We start from the raw sequence: 18445 nt of genomic DNA on the forward strand, positions 1-18445 counted from the left end.
CTGTTTAATAACTTAAAGACTACATTTTATTTTTTTCCCTTCCTCTCAGTGAGTGAAGCCACTGGGTAATCAGCTAGTAATTGAATAAAAAATGTAATAGTGATTAATATTTTTAAAAATATCTATTTATTAGTAGTTTATTGACTAAACCATTCACCTGTGTCCAAGACCCAATACCAATAAGGTTTTTCAATGAAGTATCTGATATGCCAATTTATAGTGTGCTAACCCAGAGTGTCTTAAGACTGCTGCTGTTAAACTCCTGCTCAAGAAAAATAATCTTGACTCCTCTGTTTTTGACAGTTTTAGATGTATTTCTAACCTGCCTTTCTTTAATAAAATTCTAGAAAAGGCAGTCATTACGCAGTGAAATGATCAGCTGAATAAACATGCCATTCTTGACAAGTTTCAGTCAGGTTTTAGAAAAAATCACAGTACAGAAACTGCACTGGTTGAAGTTGTAAATAACTTGCATGTTAATGCGGACAGAGGCCATTTATCTGTTCTCATTCACTTAGATCCGAGTGCAGCATTTGATACCATTGATCACAATATTCTTATAAATCTCCTTAGTCAGTGGGTGGGCTTCTCTGGCAGTGTCTTAAATTGATTTGAGTCTTACTGGTAGAAATGTATTTATTAGTTGTGATAATTATACTTCAAAGACACTATACAGGTTGGCACCCTGCCTGGGATTGTTTCCTGCCTTGTGCCCTGTGTTGGCTGGGATTGGCTCCAGCAGACCCCCGTGACCCTGTTTCGGATTCAGCGGGTTGGAAAATGGATGGATGGATGGATGGACACTATACAGTATGGTGTTCCACAAGGATCTCTCCTGGGTCCACTGATTTTTTCCATCTCCATGCTTCTGTTAGGTCAGATTATCAAAAGGCATAACGTAAGCTACCACAGCTATATTTATACCACAGCATAATCTGTACTTATCAATAGCGCCTGATGACCCTGACTCTCTTGATTCACTGATACAATATCTTACTTTTGTTTCTGAGTGGATGAGTAGTAATTTTCTTAAACTAAATAAGGAGAAAACAGAAATCTTAGTTATTGGAAAAAATGGATATAGTGAGGGTATCAGAAATAAACTTGATCCATTAGGCTTAAAAGTTAAGATGGATGTAAAGAATTCCGGTGTAATTATTGACTCTGACCTAAATTTTAAATTATATATTAATCAGATTACTAGGACAGTATTTTTTTACTTAAGGAATATAGCAAAAGTTAGATCCCTTAAAACCTTCCAAGATGGTGAAAAATTAGTTCATGCTTTTGCTTTTAGTCGACTAGATTACTGTAATGGACTCCTCTTTGGACTACTCAAAAAAAACCCCAGAAATCGATTGCAATGAGTGCAGAATGCAGCTGCTAGAATCTTAACTAGGAAAAGAAAATCCAAACACATCTCTCCAGTGTTGATGTCACTACATTGGTTACCCGTGCCATTTAGAATTCACTTTAAAATACTGCTTATGGTTTACAAAGCCTTAAATAATCTCGCTCCATCATATATTTCAGAATGCATCTCACCTTACACTCCAAATCATAATCTTAGATCTTCGAATGAGTGGCTGCTCATAATTCCAAGAGCTAAACTTAAAAGAAGTGGTGAGGCAGCCTTCTGCTCTTATGCACCTAAAATATGGAATAGCTTATCAATAGAAATTTGCCAGGCAATATGGTGGAGCACTTTAAAAAAACTGCTAAAAACAAATTATTTTATCATTTCTTTCTCATAGCTACATTTTATGTAACCCTGATAAACTATATATGCATATGTATGCTAGCATGAGCAATGACTAAAAATTGGAATTAAATAATTCTCAAAAATATTGACTAATTTTTTTTTTCAATACTATCACAAATTTTTCATCAAACCTGTCAAAGGCATTTTTGAGGTTTGGGGGTATTTAGGTTTTTGCTTATTCACTGATATATTCAAAGGTCTATTCTTAACAGATACCTCGTGACTTAGATGTACCATTCTGCCATATTTCAGTTTTTTAAGCACACAGGAAATAGTGCGGTTGTTGATGAGTGAAAGAGACAGTCAACTTTGCATTGTTTACATATTTATAGATTTAAGTGTGTGTTGCATCATTGTTTGTGTTTCACTTTTAATATATTTACACGTGTTTGCAATGCTCTTAGCTTGTCTTTAGGAGGTGCAAACACTAACTCATCTTCTGAACCTACCAATTTTAATGCAATGGAAAGCAAGCTACATAAAAACAAACTGATGGGAACAAAGTTAGGGCAGCCCAGTGGCGTCGTGATGGGAGGTGTCCTGTACCCCATTTTCCCCCCAAAGACATGTATGTTAGCATGAGCGATGACTCTAAATTGGAATGGTTGGGGGATTGTGTACAAGCCTGCCCATGGATGGACTGATGTCCCATCCAATAAACTAAATAATATTGCCTCCTACAACCCTGTAATGGAATTAGAGAGTTCTGAAAATTGATGGATGGATGGATGAATTGAAATGTTCCCTAATTTGCTTAAGTTCCCCTTATCATGTAAAAATCTCAACATTTGTTGAGTAAAAGGCATCACCTGTTTTTCATGATATCTTATACTGCTATAATTGAACACCAGAATGTGGGGAATGATAATGATGGTTATGAACAAAAAGCTTTCTTCAGGTTGTCAGGAGCCATTAACAGCAGGAGATCCTAATCCACTGGAAAAATCACTGGCATATAATAAATAACACTGACTCTGTATCCATTGCTGACAAGTGATGATCTTAAGGTATTACAGTATTTCAAAGATCTTTGCTATCTGTGGCAAATATTTCACTGTGATTCACTTTAGATAACAAAGAGGTAAAACAGGTCATGATCCTTACATGTCAGCATGGATACGCAGAAGGGCCTTAGGCCTAACATGTAAAGGCTGATTCTGGACAAAATTACCTGTTTGATTTAGAAGAGAGAGAGAGAGAGAGGCATAGTAAGATGCCCAGTTGATCTTTTTTGTTTTTTATATTTTTATGGCTTCTGTTTTCAAGTGTCACATTCTTTGGTTTACATTTGCACAGTTTACAATTAGTATGATATTAGCACCACATAGAACTAAATCAAAAGTAGAATATGCCTCCCTTTGAAATATATGTTGTACATTATATACATTCATTACTTTTCCAAAACAAACTATCTCACAATGGGTTTGTGGGAGACCAGAGCTTATCCCAACAATATGGTTTAGCATTGGATAGGCTGCAGGTTCATTGCAATCCAATTCATTGCAATTGTGAATTTCCCATTGGGATTAATAAAGTATCTATCTATCTATCTATCTATCTATCTATCTATCTATCTATCTATCTATCTATCTATCTATCTATCTATCTATCTATCTATCTATCTATCTATCTATCTATCTATCTATCTATCTATCTATCTATCTATCTATATACATGTACACCAGGACAGTTTAGAGCTGCAAAATAACCTAACCTGCATAACATTTGCATGGAGTAAAACACTGGAGTATCACATACATTTTTAGTTTTGTTTAAAATAATTGTGACACACAGCCTGACCAGAGCTGTTTCCTGCCTTATGCCCAATGCTGAAGAGATATGACCATGAATTAGATTTATCAGGCTTGGGAATGTTGTTTAATCATGCCACACTGTTGAATGAAACTTTCTGTAGGTGAAAAATGGCAATTAGAGAGTACCCCTGTCCATTAAAGGATTATTCTTCTATATTCAAGGAAAAAAATATTTCTTGTTGAAACAAAAGAATAAAAATATTGAAACAAAAGGATTGAAGTGCATATTTGTGGTTATTAAATGCTATTAAGAATGTCCTTACATCAACATTCCGTAGCTTTGTTTGTGAAAGGCTTCACTGCCTGCAACTTCTTGTTATGAACAATATTAAATCTGTGGCCAAATGCTACCATGAATTAAATTCCTTTCCAAACTTTTACCTTTCCCTATCTAGATTGATTTTGAGGACTGTAAATTCACTTGTTGTACAAGGTTAGTCATGGCACATAGTCCTCAGAATAATAATAATAATAATAATAATAATAATAATAATAATAGTAGTAGTAGTAGTAGTAGTAGTAGTAGTAGTAGTAGTATTCAAAAAGTTTTCATTTTGTATGACTGGGCCAAGGTTGAATAACAAAATAAAAAGTAAACTTATGTTTCCTTTTTGGCTGAGATCAATACGTGGATATTACATAATGCTTTTCATGTTGAAACCCATACCAAAGAATTCCCTTCCATCTATTTCTAAACAAATTACCTTGGTTATAGTTGAACAGGACAGGAAGGCCTCTCTCCCCAGTAAGATTACAGCTTTTCTCTATCGGTTTTCAGTTCAGGTCTTGACATATTCCAGAAAGCATGTCCCAAGTCTGCACTGAGATGTTCTCATTGAGTGTCATGCTCAGCACCCTTTCAGCAAGAGGTGCATCCTAATTAACTATCATGCCTTATTGTAGAGGATCAGAAAAAAGAAATAACATATTATATACACAAACAACAACAGTACTTTTTCCCTTAGATACTGTATATCAAAGTCAGTATTGTCTACAAAAAAGTGAAGAGGATTGATAGACTCTCACAAGGAAGAGGGGGGTGATCCACAGTTCCACAATATAAAGAAACTTCAAAGATCTGAACCTTGATTCTTAAATGGAATAACCTTTAACATGACCACTTAAAACCTGAGCAAGTCTTCATGACTCCATATTTTAAAAACAGTGACCACCACTTCAGTTTCACATGAAAACAGGGAAGGTGTGTGAGAAGTAACACTAAACAAAATTGTTACTCTCAGCACAGAAAACATCTCAATAAAATACACTGTCGTCAATCCAATCTTATCTACCTCAGCCAAACAAACTGACCTCATCCCACCCGGTTTCCCAGTTTAGTCTCCTGAAAGTAGGGTTTGATAATAGTTTCAGGAAATGCTCAGAATGATCCTTTCATTGAGGATCCCGCAACAATAGGTTAGTATGAATGATAGCTTCATATTTTTCAACTCTTGTTAAGAACAGATTGGTAGACATCACATCCATCCCTTTTTAGATTTTAAATGGCTTTGCAGTGTGTCTAACACCAATTTACCATAATTTCTTGAACACTTCTTAAACTGGCCTCAAACAAAGAATTGGTAAAAATGAAGTCCAATAGCCTCTTTACAATGACACTACTGAAGGAAGAGTACTGCGTAAAAATGATTTAGAACATATGACCTCTCCATGATCCCAAAGAGGGTTTTCATTCATCCATTAGTTTATTCATTCAGCTAATATAGAACTCATTTTCAGTAAGATCATTTTAAAACCACTACACAACAGGTCCTCAATTTGACTCAGGGCTGGGGCTTCATCTGCATGATTACTTTATATCTGCGTGGATTTCCTCCAGGGTCTTACTGTTCAAAACTATGTTTAGTTTAATTTGTTACTCAAAATTTCCTTTTGTGAATGCCAGTAAATAGATGAATAAACAGAAGCCTAAATTAAGGTGCACTGGCAAATGACAGACATCTTCTTTAGTTAGTCATTCTTGAGATGTTACTCTTTTCATGCCAGATTTTTCAGGGAGATTTAATCTGACATCACTGCACATTGACATAATTATTAGTAAACCAGGTTTATGTTTATTAAACATGAAATACTTGCTTTATGGTTTACCAAAAAAGTATGCAGTAGGATCTACAAATTGTTTTCCAGTCCAGTGATTGTCTAAAATCATACCTCTGTCTCTGAAGATTACAATTTGTAGCTTCATTATTGATCACACTGTTACATTTAGTCTGCAGGCCCATTCCATCTTACTTTGTAAGCAATAATCTCGACACTCATATCTAGGAAACTTCTGTTTTATCCTTTGAGTTTACAATTCAAAACTGCATCCTGAGCAAAATGACAAAAGGGTTTGTCTTTCCACTTTTCTCATACTTATTCAACACCTGCTTTGAAATAGAAGATCATCTTCAAGTAATATTAAATATAAAGAATTTGAGACTTGATGACAGGTGAGTAGATACAGGTCACAGAGAGCGTATTGATATCCTCTTTTACCTCATGTCATTCCTTTAAACACATTTAACTGATTTTCCACACAAAGAGGTTTAGGAAACTTTTCTTCTCTGTCTTAGTCCAATAGTATTTCTTAACACCAAACATCTGGTGCCGATCCACTTGACCGATTATCACTCTATGGCTTCTATGACTTCCATCACTAGTGTTCGTGGACCAGTCATAACAAGGCTACTGATGGTCTGGTAGTCGAGATGAAGCACTCCAATTCCATTCACAGAGTACACAAACTGACGTACCTAGGTGGACAAAAATTCAAACATCACATTAACAGAATTATACCTGTCTCTGTTAATTCCACAATAAAACATGAATGAGGACAAGACCATGAAAAAGTTGAAACATCCAAGGGGTTAAACAAAAATCCATGAACTAATGGCCAAAAGATTGAAATTGCATCCTCTGAAATCCTATGTTTCCATATTGACAAATATCTAACTAAGCTAAACTAGAATACAACAGATAACCTGCACACCTAGACTTGTTCAACATGACTACCTAAACATCTGAAAATCCCAATGTGGATCTTACTAAAAATAACTAAATACTTAAAAAAAAAAATCAAACTAAATTCTTAGACCTATAATGTTTATTAAAGATATGTCTTTGATCCTAGTCTAAAGGTGACCCCTGTGGTTTGCAGGGGGTGCTCTAGCTCCTCCTACCTGACACAGACAGACACAGACACAAGTCCAGCACAACACACAGGCTCTATTCAGTGTGAAATGCTTTCTCAGCAAGTGTTTCTTACAGCACAGTACAGAGCACAAGAGCACTAATGAAGCATAAAGCACTCTGTCTTCCTCTCTGTGTCTTCTCTCCCTTTCTTTCTCTCCAGCTCCACTCATCCTCCAGCAAGTTTCGTCCTTGACATCCGGACTCTGGCTCCTGGAGCAGTGGCAGCTGGCTCCTTTAATTCTGCACCCGGGAGCACTTCTGGTGGTTCATTAGCATGGTCTGAAAGCACTTCTGGGTGGGGCGGAAGTCCAATGTGCCGAACTCAAACTCCCATGATGCCCTGTGGGAATCTGCGGTACTGTTGGAACTGGGGGGCTGACATCTAGTGCTCCGGGGGAGGTAATGCCCTAAGCAGGTTCTCTCCCCCGGTCTTTCCAGTATATAGGCATCCTGGCTGGGCAAGGACCCTGGGCGTCCGGCACACCACTAAGAATTGCTTACTCAAATGCAATGAAACACAACTTGTCACTTACTGCTTCAGTAACTTCAAATTACTGTAAAGACAGAACCGGGTCCTCCCTGCGTGGAGTTTGCATGTTCTCACCGTGTCTGCATGGGTTTCCTCTCACAGTCCAAAGACATGCAGGTTAGGTGCATTGGTGATACTAAATTGTCCCTAGTGTGTGTGTGTGTGTGCGCCCTGCGGTGGGCTGGCGCCCGGCCCTGGGTTTGTTTCCCGCCTTGCGCCCTGTGTTGGCTGGGATTGGCTCCAGCTGACCCCCGTGATCCTGTAGTTAGGATATAGCGGGTTGGATAATGGATGGATGGACAACTGAATTCTAACATTAAATTCACTACCTGTCACTCAGTTTCAATCAGTTTGTCCCTTGTTAGTTGATACATGGTCCATCCTGAATATGAATAAAACTAACACTGCATTACTTTTTGGATGGCCATGTACCTTATTCCTTTCATTTGTCTATTGTTACAATTTCATTAAAGAAATAAGACTTAGATTTACATATTCTTAGCAATTACAAATGAAACTGAAATGTACAATCTCTTTCTAAACTTTCAGATAAAACTGCAATGTTACATTTATAACCAGATTTTCAAAATTAAACTTTGAAAGAAATTTCACTCTGGCCTTTACCCTCATCTTAATTCAGAATCTATTCTGACTTGTGTGGTATAAGACATTTTACTACCTTCATATGCAGGAGGTGGGAGGGGAAATGAGTTATAAGTCACAGTATAAAGAGAAAGTAACAATAAGGCAAGTAAAAAATAATAATTTATTAGTGCTGTTTAGTGCAGGCAAACAAAGGCAAACAATAAAAAGTAGGCAAGACAAGACGAATCCAAAACTCAGAATAACTAAAATATTGGCTTAGACTCCAGCACCCTCCAGCCTTGGACACAATTTAAAAGGTTTAATAATGGAGGGATGCATGGATGACAATGAACAACAATTCTTTTAGTAAGCAACTTAAAGCATTTTTGTGTAAGCAGGTTTTTCAACATAGCCGAGTAGTCTCTGCTTCGACTTTTAGTTTATTTTATAGTTATGTTCTTGTTATTCTGTTTTATTTTTTCTTTTCATTTTATTTTTCTTGTTTTTGTTATATTTGGATAGCACTTAGGTATTTTTGTTGTACAGCGCTTTGTGATGTCATGTCTGTGAAAGGTGCTTTATAAATAAATTCTACGTACTTACTTACTTAAATACAACAGAAGAAAGTTATTGGTTAAGAGCTTGGACATTGAGAGGTAACATTGTTCAGATGAATGATAAAAGAGGCAAGACAGAGATTATTAAATGTGGATGTGAGTTAAAAGGAGGGAATCAAGAGACTATACCATGACTTGGCCAAATTTTGGTATATAGGAGCACTAGGGTGGCAAATGAGGCATTTGAAATGTGGAGAAACAGATGAAGAACTCGCATGGCAAAACTATATGACCTAATTAAATATTTTGGAAACAGCAATCAAAGATAAAAAGATTTGTAATACCAACCTAAGTAAGTAGAGGTGAGGATATCTTCTAAGTAAGAAAGTAAAGGAATTAATCAGTAGAAGTAAGAAGGAAGAAGATTAAGAAGAAAAAAGCACAATGTTATTAACCACCATACTACTGGCAACATCAAATGAAAAGCTCCAGACAGGGACCAGAAAAATAAATAAACAAACAAACCAACAAATAAATAAATACTTTAAACCTGACTAAAATAGAACATAAACAAATACAAAGTTTTGCCCTGACCAGAAAAAAAAAAGAAAAATGGCCAAGGCATTATGACAGAACGTGTAAAGGCTACTCAGGATATCTACAGGTATTTTAAGAGTTAATGCACTGCAAAACTGCCAGTAAGACATTTAGTCTTACAGTTTTAAAATAATTCTTATACCTGTATATATAGAAACTAAAAATGTATCACTGGGCTGCTTCTTATTACATTTGCCTGTAAATTAAAAAATGAGTTGGAAATAATGACTTAAGATATTGCATCTCATCTTCTCAAACCACTTTTCCTGATGATGGCCACAGTGGCAGCAGGCAAAGCTCGGCTACAGATTCAAACTTCTCTTGGGAAATTCCTAGATGTTCTCAAGCCAGACAAGAGATACAATTCCTCACAGTATTTACGGGATCTACCACATAGCCTCTGCCCAGCGGGACATGCCCAATCTGCTTCAACTGGCTCCTTTCTGAGACAGCAGCAGTAAATCCCAGCACCCCTAGTTGGAATCCTGTGCCGGGCCGTTGTCAACGCAGTGCTGAATTTGGACATTCCTCTTTGTCTGTGTAGGTCCTCTTGGTACTCCAGTTTTCCCCCCCAGACCTACTCAGAGATGTGCTTTATGGATTGGTGATTCCAGCTTGGCACTGTGTGAGCGTACCCCTTGCTGACCTGGTCACACTCTCCAGGGCTGTTTCCTCCTTTACACTCTGCATTGCTGGGACAGGTTCTAGGTTAGGTGAACTTTAAGTGAGTTAAACAGGTGTGAGAATGTATGTACAGTATATGTTCTTTATATCCATTCCACATATATAAACTGACACACAGAAGACTATCATTCTCTTATTATTCTTGCAAAGATAATGGATTTAGAAAAAGACCAAAGTGCTGATCCATTGATTTACCAGACACAGATACAGGTTTCAAAAGCACATGTCTGTGTAAGTTGGCACTCAATTCCTGTAAAAATATTACCAGACAATTATAATGTTGAAAGGAAGGGCAATAAAATGGACAGGATATAGTAATCGGTTCAGCTGATCCATTACCGTTTCTTTGATATAGCATTTTTCATTTAACCACAAACTTTTTTACAAAATGAGTTACATGGGATAGCCATCACATCCATTAAGACTCTGCCTTGTATAGATGGAAAAGCAAAAGCTGATTCAATAGCCAGATAACCTGTGTATGTGGGATAGCAGTCAGCTTTGCTGCATTACCATAGGCCTACAGTATATAGTATCTAAACATTAAAAAAATAATAATAATAAATAAATAAAGATAGTTTAACAATGTATGGTTCAGTACACAAGTCTGCTGATTATCAAATTACATACATTTTGGGGAACAAGGTGTATAATTCTGTACCCCTAAACTTGCCAAAAGGTTTGACCCTCACACTATTAAATGCTATGTCACATTAAATTACTTTTCCAGTGATTTTTAGTCCTAGCCTTTATTTACATAAACTTAGTGAATTAGAGGCACTTGGTGGTATATTCCCCCTGATTCTAGCTGCCTAATGTGAGATACTCAACAACTCACTCTAGCGAGTCTGCAATTTGCTCTGATGAGATCAAACAGATTTGATTTTTAGTCATAAAGGCAGGCTCGTGTGCATGAGAGCTGACCATCAATGACATTGACCAAACAATTACATTTTCAGAACAACAATTTATTCCTTGTATAGCCCAAAATCACAGAAGGAATGCCTCAATGCACTTTAACAAGCCCTTCTTTTTAACAGCCCCATAGCCTTGACTCCCTTAGAAGATAAGAAAATAAACTCAAAAAATAAAACAAAAATAGATCATCTGAAGACTCTGCTTCTGAATCATCTTTCACTCACCACTGCATAGTAAAGGCTCATTATCATACCTTGATTCCAGCTGCTGCTGCAGGGCCACCGGGGTCAACAGCCTGGATGTGACAAGGTCTTCCTCCACGGACGACAAATCCCCAACCCACAGCATCACCCACAATCTGTGAGGCAAAGCAGTTGCAAGAAGTAAAAGGGAGTCAGATGAGAAGGGTTAGAGCAATGTTCTATTTCAAAATGCAGGTAGAAGTTAGCATTGATTTCTACTTGATCATTTTCTACTTTCTTTCTGTAGGGTTTGGGTGTGTGGATACACCAACAACTGAACCATTTGAAATACTGGAAGTATTTTCTGGAATTGGAAACTGCATTACTGAAGGCTTAAAGCACCTAAGCATATTCTGAAAGAATGTCATTTTACAAGATACAGGTATCGACAGCTGACTTTCAGTTTCCTATATTTTCTAAATGAAGTTCAAAAAACATGTAATAAAGTATGCAGGAGAGAAGATGCATTCATTGTAAGAGTAGAGGAAAGACTCTAAGGTCCTAATTAATGTGATAATAATAACAGGAGTGACTGTGTTTATTCCAGAGGGAAGGAGAAAGAACCAATGCAGGTCTGTAAAAGTGTTGAATTTAAATAAGCAGTGGCACGAGGGAATATCTGTCATTGTGTTAGGAATCACTAAATACTCCAGGTGTCAGAAATGTAAGTGATCAATGGTGTTTTTATACACTTTGAATTTATTTTTGTTTTCCATGGAAACTGATGTGTTGCTTGTGGTAATTCAGAGTTATTGTGGCAGGTACCTTATAAAGACTCCCCTATTTTAGATGTCTGCACACTGAGTGGGTATGTCCATACTTTGATTTATTTAAGAGAAACACTATTGTGAATTCACTTCAGATTTAAGACATATTAAGGAGCACAACTTTAGCATTCATTTTTGACTCCCATTCTTGTTTTTGTTTTGGCAATTCAACTGCTTTATCTTGTTACTAATTTTGTTCATTTGACTCTTCTTAAAATGATCCGATCAGCTGGTTATAACATCAAGAGTGGTATGTAACAAGCAAAAGTTCTTCAGCAATCAGTACTCAACAAGGAAGTCATTTCATCATTCAGTGAGTAGGGTGTTTGTGAATGTTTAAAGATCAGTTTAGAAAATTAGGAGATTACAATACTTCTTATTGGAACTGTCCACTTAGTTCTACAAATTGACAAAAAACACTACAAATTAATAAAATAACATCAAGTCGAGTTTTGAACATCCAAAAATTATTGTCTATTACAATCAGTTATTCCATAATTCTATGGTTTGCTGGACAAAGGAAAAACTTAACATGTGTGAGAAATTTACCTTTGACCAATTTCTATCTGTGACCCTGTGTTTTTGTTGAGAACATTTTAAAATAACAGCTTGCAAATAATCATAAAAATTCCCTTTGCAATTTTATATACTTCAATAATTTTACTTATAGTCTGTACTTGCTTAAACTGAAATAGTTTACCTTCTTCAGTCTTTCCTGATAGCTGAAACGAGCCTTGTTGTTACACTCTGGACTTTCTTTATTGCTGTTATGCCTTTTTTGTAGTATGGAGACCAAAGGTGCACACAGTACTCCATATGATGCCTCACTAGTGGGTTGTATCACTTGTCCTCCACACATTGGGTTCTATAACCCAACACCCTATTAGTTTGCTTAATGGTTTCTGTACAGTGTCTATATGTAGATAGATATAAGTCCGTCTATGACACCTATACTCTTATAATGTATACCTTCAATGTTCACATTACATCTTTCAATGTGTATTTAATTCTCACAGGTTTACTTCCTAAATGCAACACTTTACATTGCCATATTAAAATGCATCATCCATAAACCTGCTCAAGTCAGCATTCTGTCCATGTCCATCTGTAATAATTCTACATTTTCTGCATTCCACCGAGATTAGTATCAACTACAAATTTAACAAGGTTGTTAGGTATACTTTTATCCAAATCATTTATAACAACTAAAAAGACTATTGGCCTCACTTATAACATTATGTAATTTCCCTAACATAACCCTCCTGCCTTTAAATTAAATTGCGTGCTCTTATTGGTTTCTCATAGAATTAAAGTATACTGTATTAGTAAAAGATAGTCTCCCTGTCTAAACAAATGCTAACTGTCCACTTATACACCTATTCTTCTATATGACGCTCAGTCTTTTTCATAATAATTGCTTCCATTAATTTACCCCTTACTGGCATATAGATAATTGCACTAGACTAATTATTTTTTCTATGTAATGGAAAAACATTTGCTTGCTTCGGGTCTGTAGGATTTTCCCCTATACAGTAAGTGTGCTTATACAGTATACTGTATTTACTCTTTAACCTCTAGGAAAAAGGTAAACTAGTCTTGGGATTTGTTTGATTTCAGGGTTTTTAATCTAAGCAATACTTCTGCCTCCACAATTTCAAAATCATGAAGTATCTTCTTAATAGTGCACGTAACTGCTAGGAGGTTATCGACTTCATAAAATGTGAAAACTTCAGAAAGATATAAATTTACAGAATTCATAATACTCACTGTCTGTATATTTTGCCCTGCAGGGGGTGTCCAAACACCAGACAAGTCCAATGAGGTGTCCGGTCAGGAGCTCTGCCTGCCTGGAGGAACACATGGGCCTGAAGGACAATCTACCACTGTCCTTCCACAATATCAGCCTCTTGTCCAGGAAATGGAACCCCATCCACCCTGGACAGGATGTCCATTCATCCTAGACTCCCATTACAATATATTAGATCACCCTTATAATCTCTAATAAAAACTTTAGCCTTCTCCTTGACTGTTCTTTTATTAATAAAATACTGAAAGTATCTCTTTAGGTTATCTTTTGTATTTTCTGCAATATTTCTCTCTAAATACCTTTTAGCTTTCTTAATATCCTATTTTAACCATTGCAATCATAAATACTTACAGGTAGTGTTGGTTCAGTATTGTTCCTGTATGCATTATAGATTTATTATTTTTTGTAGATTCTTTTTTACTCATTTATTTATTCATGATGGTGTTCTCTTTAGCTTCTTCCAGCTCCTAAATTTTGCGATGTTTGTCTTTATGTAAACCTGCTGCACTGCTCCTTGACTACAACCACGCTTAAATGTTTCACCCAGTTAATCTTTTCAGACTTTTACATATATGCTCAAATTAAAAACTAAAATTAATTTTAATTTTGAATAGGTGTTCTGAAAGTATACTGTGAAATGTATTATATTATAGTCTCCATATCTTAATGGCTCTCCTGAATTCCATCCAGATCATTACAGAATTGTAAACCTAGACCAGCCTCTCCACTCATTGTGTTTTAACATACTGTGCGAAAAAACAGTTAGTGATTACTTCTATGAAGTCCAGTTTTTATGCTGAAATATTTTTAGGGATCTTCCAGTTAATATTTTGGATAATTAAAACTCCCCATGACATTAATATCCCCTGCTGAACTTTTTTTTTTTTTTTTTTTAGGGGGCTCTGACCTCTACTCGCTTCGTTTGCCAACCTACATGCTAGTCATTTCCCAGATCTGCTGCATTCGATGAATCGTTCTGTGCTTTTGGATAAACACAAATATCAACTCTGTCTTTGATATCTCCGTCTTTTGAAACTATTATCGTCACATGTTGGTTTATATATGCGCGTGTGATCTTTCGGATTCATATAGAAACCGTGTTTTTCAGATAAATTTCATGTAAAGCACGATACTTTTGGACATATGGATTTGCATCCATTATTGACTGTAGATTCTCCAATACGTCTGATCGTTTAACTCTTTCGATACTATGTTGCATCACTTCTCTGTGATCATAAATACAAACCTGACCAAATTGTGGTTTCTTTGAAATTAAATTTGTAGTAGCTTTAATTGTTGCAGGAACACAGATTCTCATAATGTATGGTCCTGATTCATGTAAATCTACATTTTGAGCATTGAATGATGCGAACGCGAACAGATTATTGTAGATTCAGATATTTTGCCTGTAGTGTTTGTGGATTTCACTTTCACCAAATAAGAAATCTTTAATTTTTCGTGGATATGCCTCTTCATTGGGAAGAAATACTACTTTTCCCAGATGGCAACATGAATTAGGTTATCTACAAGTCTCCAACTTAAACTTTAAAGCTGAACAATATCTACATACTTCTGTTATATCACCTATGTTCATATATTCAATCTCTTTTCGCTGTTCTGTTATTTCTCAGAGTAATAATTTCTGCTTATTAGCGCTAATGTGATCTTTGCTATCAGTTTGTTGAAACTTTTGAATTTTAGTAATTTCATAATCTCTAACCTGCTCTGCATGTGATATCCCGCCAACGTTTTTGAACCTCTTTACGACGCTCTACTTTGTCTTCTACTCTTTGTCTTTTATTTCCACCCCCACTTAGACCTGTTAGGTGTTCAATTCCACTTGGCCCGGGCTGATTATAACTTTCCTTATTTTCCTCTGCCTCCACTTGGACCTGCAAGGTTTTCAATTCCTCATGGTCCAGGCTGATTATAACTTTCCAAATTTGCACTAAGATTATTATTGTTCTTTTTTGAATTCTTTTCTCTCTGACACTGTTGCTGCCCTTTCTTATTCCCTTAGTCGTTGATGTTTCATCTAGAACGTATAAAATTATTGTCCAGAAAAGGCAAATTTGCAAGGTATCTAATTTATAAGAAAAAGTAAGTACACTCAATTAAATGTTTATTTTTCTTTTTAAACATACTTTATGTGGACATATCAAGATTTGATCTTCCTTTAAACAGTATCCTACATAAAGGTGATGTAATTTAAAAATATGGACTTTGCAGTAATTTATGCAATACAAAAAATGTACAGATATGCCACTTTAGTCTGCTGAAAAAGTAAGTCCACTCTTGGCTCTAAAAGATGGTATTGCTCCCTCAAATAGGCATATCCTACAACTGCCTATCTGTCTCTGACATTGACTGGGAGAAAGTTTTCCTACTCCTACATGCAGAATTCTTCTAGCTGCATAATGTTCGAGGGGTGTCTTGTGAGCACAGCCCATTTCAAATTCAACACAAACCCTGACTCACTCCCCACCCACCCCAGCATCTGTGGTCAAATAAATCTTTGTCTCATCTGTACAGATCATGTTGTTCTAGAACTCCTGATTGTGGCCTAGGTGTTTACTGGTAAACTTCACTCATATCCTTCTGTTCTTTTTGGACAGCAAATGTTTCCTTGGGGTATGTTCCCCTAGTAGATCTAATTTGTTCAGTGTCTTTCAAACTGTAGACAGATGTACTGTACTCTGACATCAACAGTGACGAGATCTAACTGTAAATGTTGTGATGAAATTCTGAGATTCTTAGAGACGTCTTTCTGTATATTTAGTTCTGCCTTTGGGATAAACTTGCTGGGGTTCCTGGCCTGGAAAAGTTGAAAATTGCTTGAAACTTATAGATGAACTTCTAGGCAGTGGAATGGTTTATTTCCAATTGTTTGAAAATCCTTTTAAAAACCTTCCTAAACTCATATGTATCTATAACCTCCTTTCATGGAGTATTATTGATCTGGGGATACTAATAACTCACACTTCAACAACAAAGAACAAACCAAACTGAATGTCTGAAGTTTAAATAAGACAGATTAAGATGTGATCCTCTCTAACAAAGTTCTAATCATTTGCCCCTGATTCTCATTTATGCTAGTGCTAAACAGAGGAGTGAATTTACTTTTTCCACACTCTAACAAAATAGCAACACTTGGCACAATGTAACACAATGGAATACATAGATTAATTATGTCAGTTTGGTAATGGCACTAGCACAGATGAGAGATGAAACTCATCAAATGTTCTAACTGGAACACTTTTGAGCACAACAGGTGAAGGCTAGAACAGAAGGTCATACATACAAGGTAAGTAAGTATGTGCACATGAAAGTATGTGCACTTACAAGAGCACAGTGTGAGTCTCAATGCAAACAGTTGGACACTCCTGGGCCATTCAATGGTTTGGTGAAAAGACTACAGCCAGTGGCATAACTAAGAAGAGGAAAAGTGTGACCTGGGTGAAAATTCTACAGGAGATCTTTAATGCCGAGCAGAGGGTCAGATGTACAGAAACACCAGGCTCTACGAGCTGGAACTGTGGCCTGGCCTCTCCGGTTGACTACTGATGTAGATATAAATCTAAGAGGCTCAGATCACTTTGCACTTCTTTACTGATGCTTCAGTGTTTTGCTGTTGTTTTCCCTTTAAACACTCTGTTAGTCTGTTTCAGCTACCACTGTCAGTCTTTTCATTTGCAAGGAGTCAAACAGTATATTCCTTAATTTGAAATACTCTTAAATAAGCCCAGTGTTTCATATTAAAAGCATGTCTGATAGAAGACAGAATTGGCTTTGGCTCTCTCTGATCAATTGATGGAAGAGCTTATTCTACTTACCCTTTTTGTTTTATTATCATTATTATTTTTACCAATGTTTTGAATAACACAATTACAATGCATAATCCAGAGGTGCCCAGCTCTGATCCTGGAGACCTGCAGTGACTGCAGGTTTTTGTTCCATTCCCAGTTGCTTAATTAGAAGCCAATCCTCACAAATAACAGACCTTATTTAATTTCATGGCTCTTACCATGTCAGTTCATTCTTAAATCACAGATTGTTTCTTCCTTTCTAATGATACATGTATCATCTAAGTGATTTGAAGCCTAAAACGAGTAAGTAATTTTCAGTTCTTCACCTTCTCTTCAGTTTCCTTCTGAGTACTTAATTAAACCAAATAGTGAATGATGGATACACACAGGTGGGAATGAAGATAAGCTGGATGTAACACTGCTGGTTCCTTTGTCATTTGCATCTTATTGCTAATAAGGAACAGTTAAAACAATGAATACTGCTTTTAAAGACAAAAATAAGCAATTAAGGGCTCAAATGTTTAACAAGCGAGGAAACCAAAATAAAGCAGAAAAATGTCACGTGAGGAATAAGTGCTTCATCATCAATGAATGACTTCTCATGAAGCAACTGGGTTGGAACAAAAACCTGCAGCCACTGTGGCCCTCCAGGACCAACGTTGCTCAGCCCTGATTTAAAGGGCCTGAGTCTTAAATAGCAAATCAATTAAATGAAGTTACTTAATAACAAAAACTAGTCACTAATTAAGTTTATGGCTGGAATGAAAACCTGTAGCCAATGTGGTTCTCCAGGATCAGAGCTGGCCACCCCTGGCATAATCTCTACCAGGTGGAGTGAGGCTATTGGATGATTGTCTCAGCTGGCACTTTGGTATGAGTGGAATTTTCATACAAAAGTATTTTCTTTAATATTAAAAAATAATAATAATACAAACAATGAGAGTTAAGTATAAGAGCCACTAAAATTATATACTGTCATACGTGTGTGAATAGGGGACAGTTTAAAGGTTGGGATAATTGTACACTTCCTCCGGAAAAACAGAGGGTGCTGTTGACTAATGCCTTTTCTTTTCCTCTCTCTGCAGACCAGATCATTGACACCATGACACCTCTGACATCACTTCTGGTTTCCGCCTGCCTGGACCCACCTCTTCCTACCCAGCACCTTTATCTCTGGAAGCAACG

The 18445-nt window shown here is 36.4% G+C and overlaps 1 protein-coding gene and 1 long non-coding RNA gene across 3 annotated transcripts in view; both read right to left on the reverse strand.

Moving 5' to 3' along the window:
• Nucleotides 1-5622: 5622 nt before the first annotated feature.
• Nucleotides 5623-18445, reverse strand: part of deptor (DEP domain containing MTOR-interacting protein) — a 56378-nt gene continuing 43555 nt past the window's right edge. For both annotated transcript variants that reach the window (XM_028811738.2, XM_051932849.1), the window contains exons 8-9: nt 10892-10996; nt 5623-6329 (exon numbers count right to left, since the gene is read on the reverse strand). In XM_028811738.2, coding sequence (XP_028667571.1) covers nt 6204-6329; nt 10892-10996 — 231 coding nt within the window. In that variant the 3' untranslated portion in view covers nt 5623-6203. The remainder of the gene's footprint in view (nt 6330-10891; nt 10997-18445) is intronic.
• LOC127529411 (uncharacterized) lies at nt 11583-15701 on the reverse strand. The gene is made up of 3 exons (XR_007936096.1): nt 12476-15701; nt 12129-12296; nt 11583-12066 (listed from the first exon to the last, which is right to left on the reverse strand). It is a non-coding gene; the product is annotated as an uncharacterized LOC127529411 (long non-coding RNA).

Source organism: Erpetoichthys calabaricus, chromosome 10, assembly GCF_900747795.2.
Source record: "Erpetoichthys calabaricus chromosome 10, fErpCal1.3, whole genome shotgun sequence".
Taxonomy (NCBI): domain Eukaryota; kingdom Metazoa; phylum Chordata; class Cladistia; order Polypteriformes; family Polypteridae; genus Erpetoichthys; species Erpetoichthys calabaricus.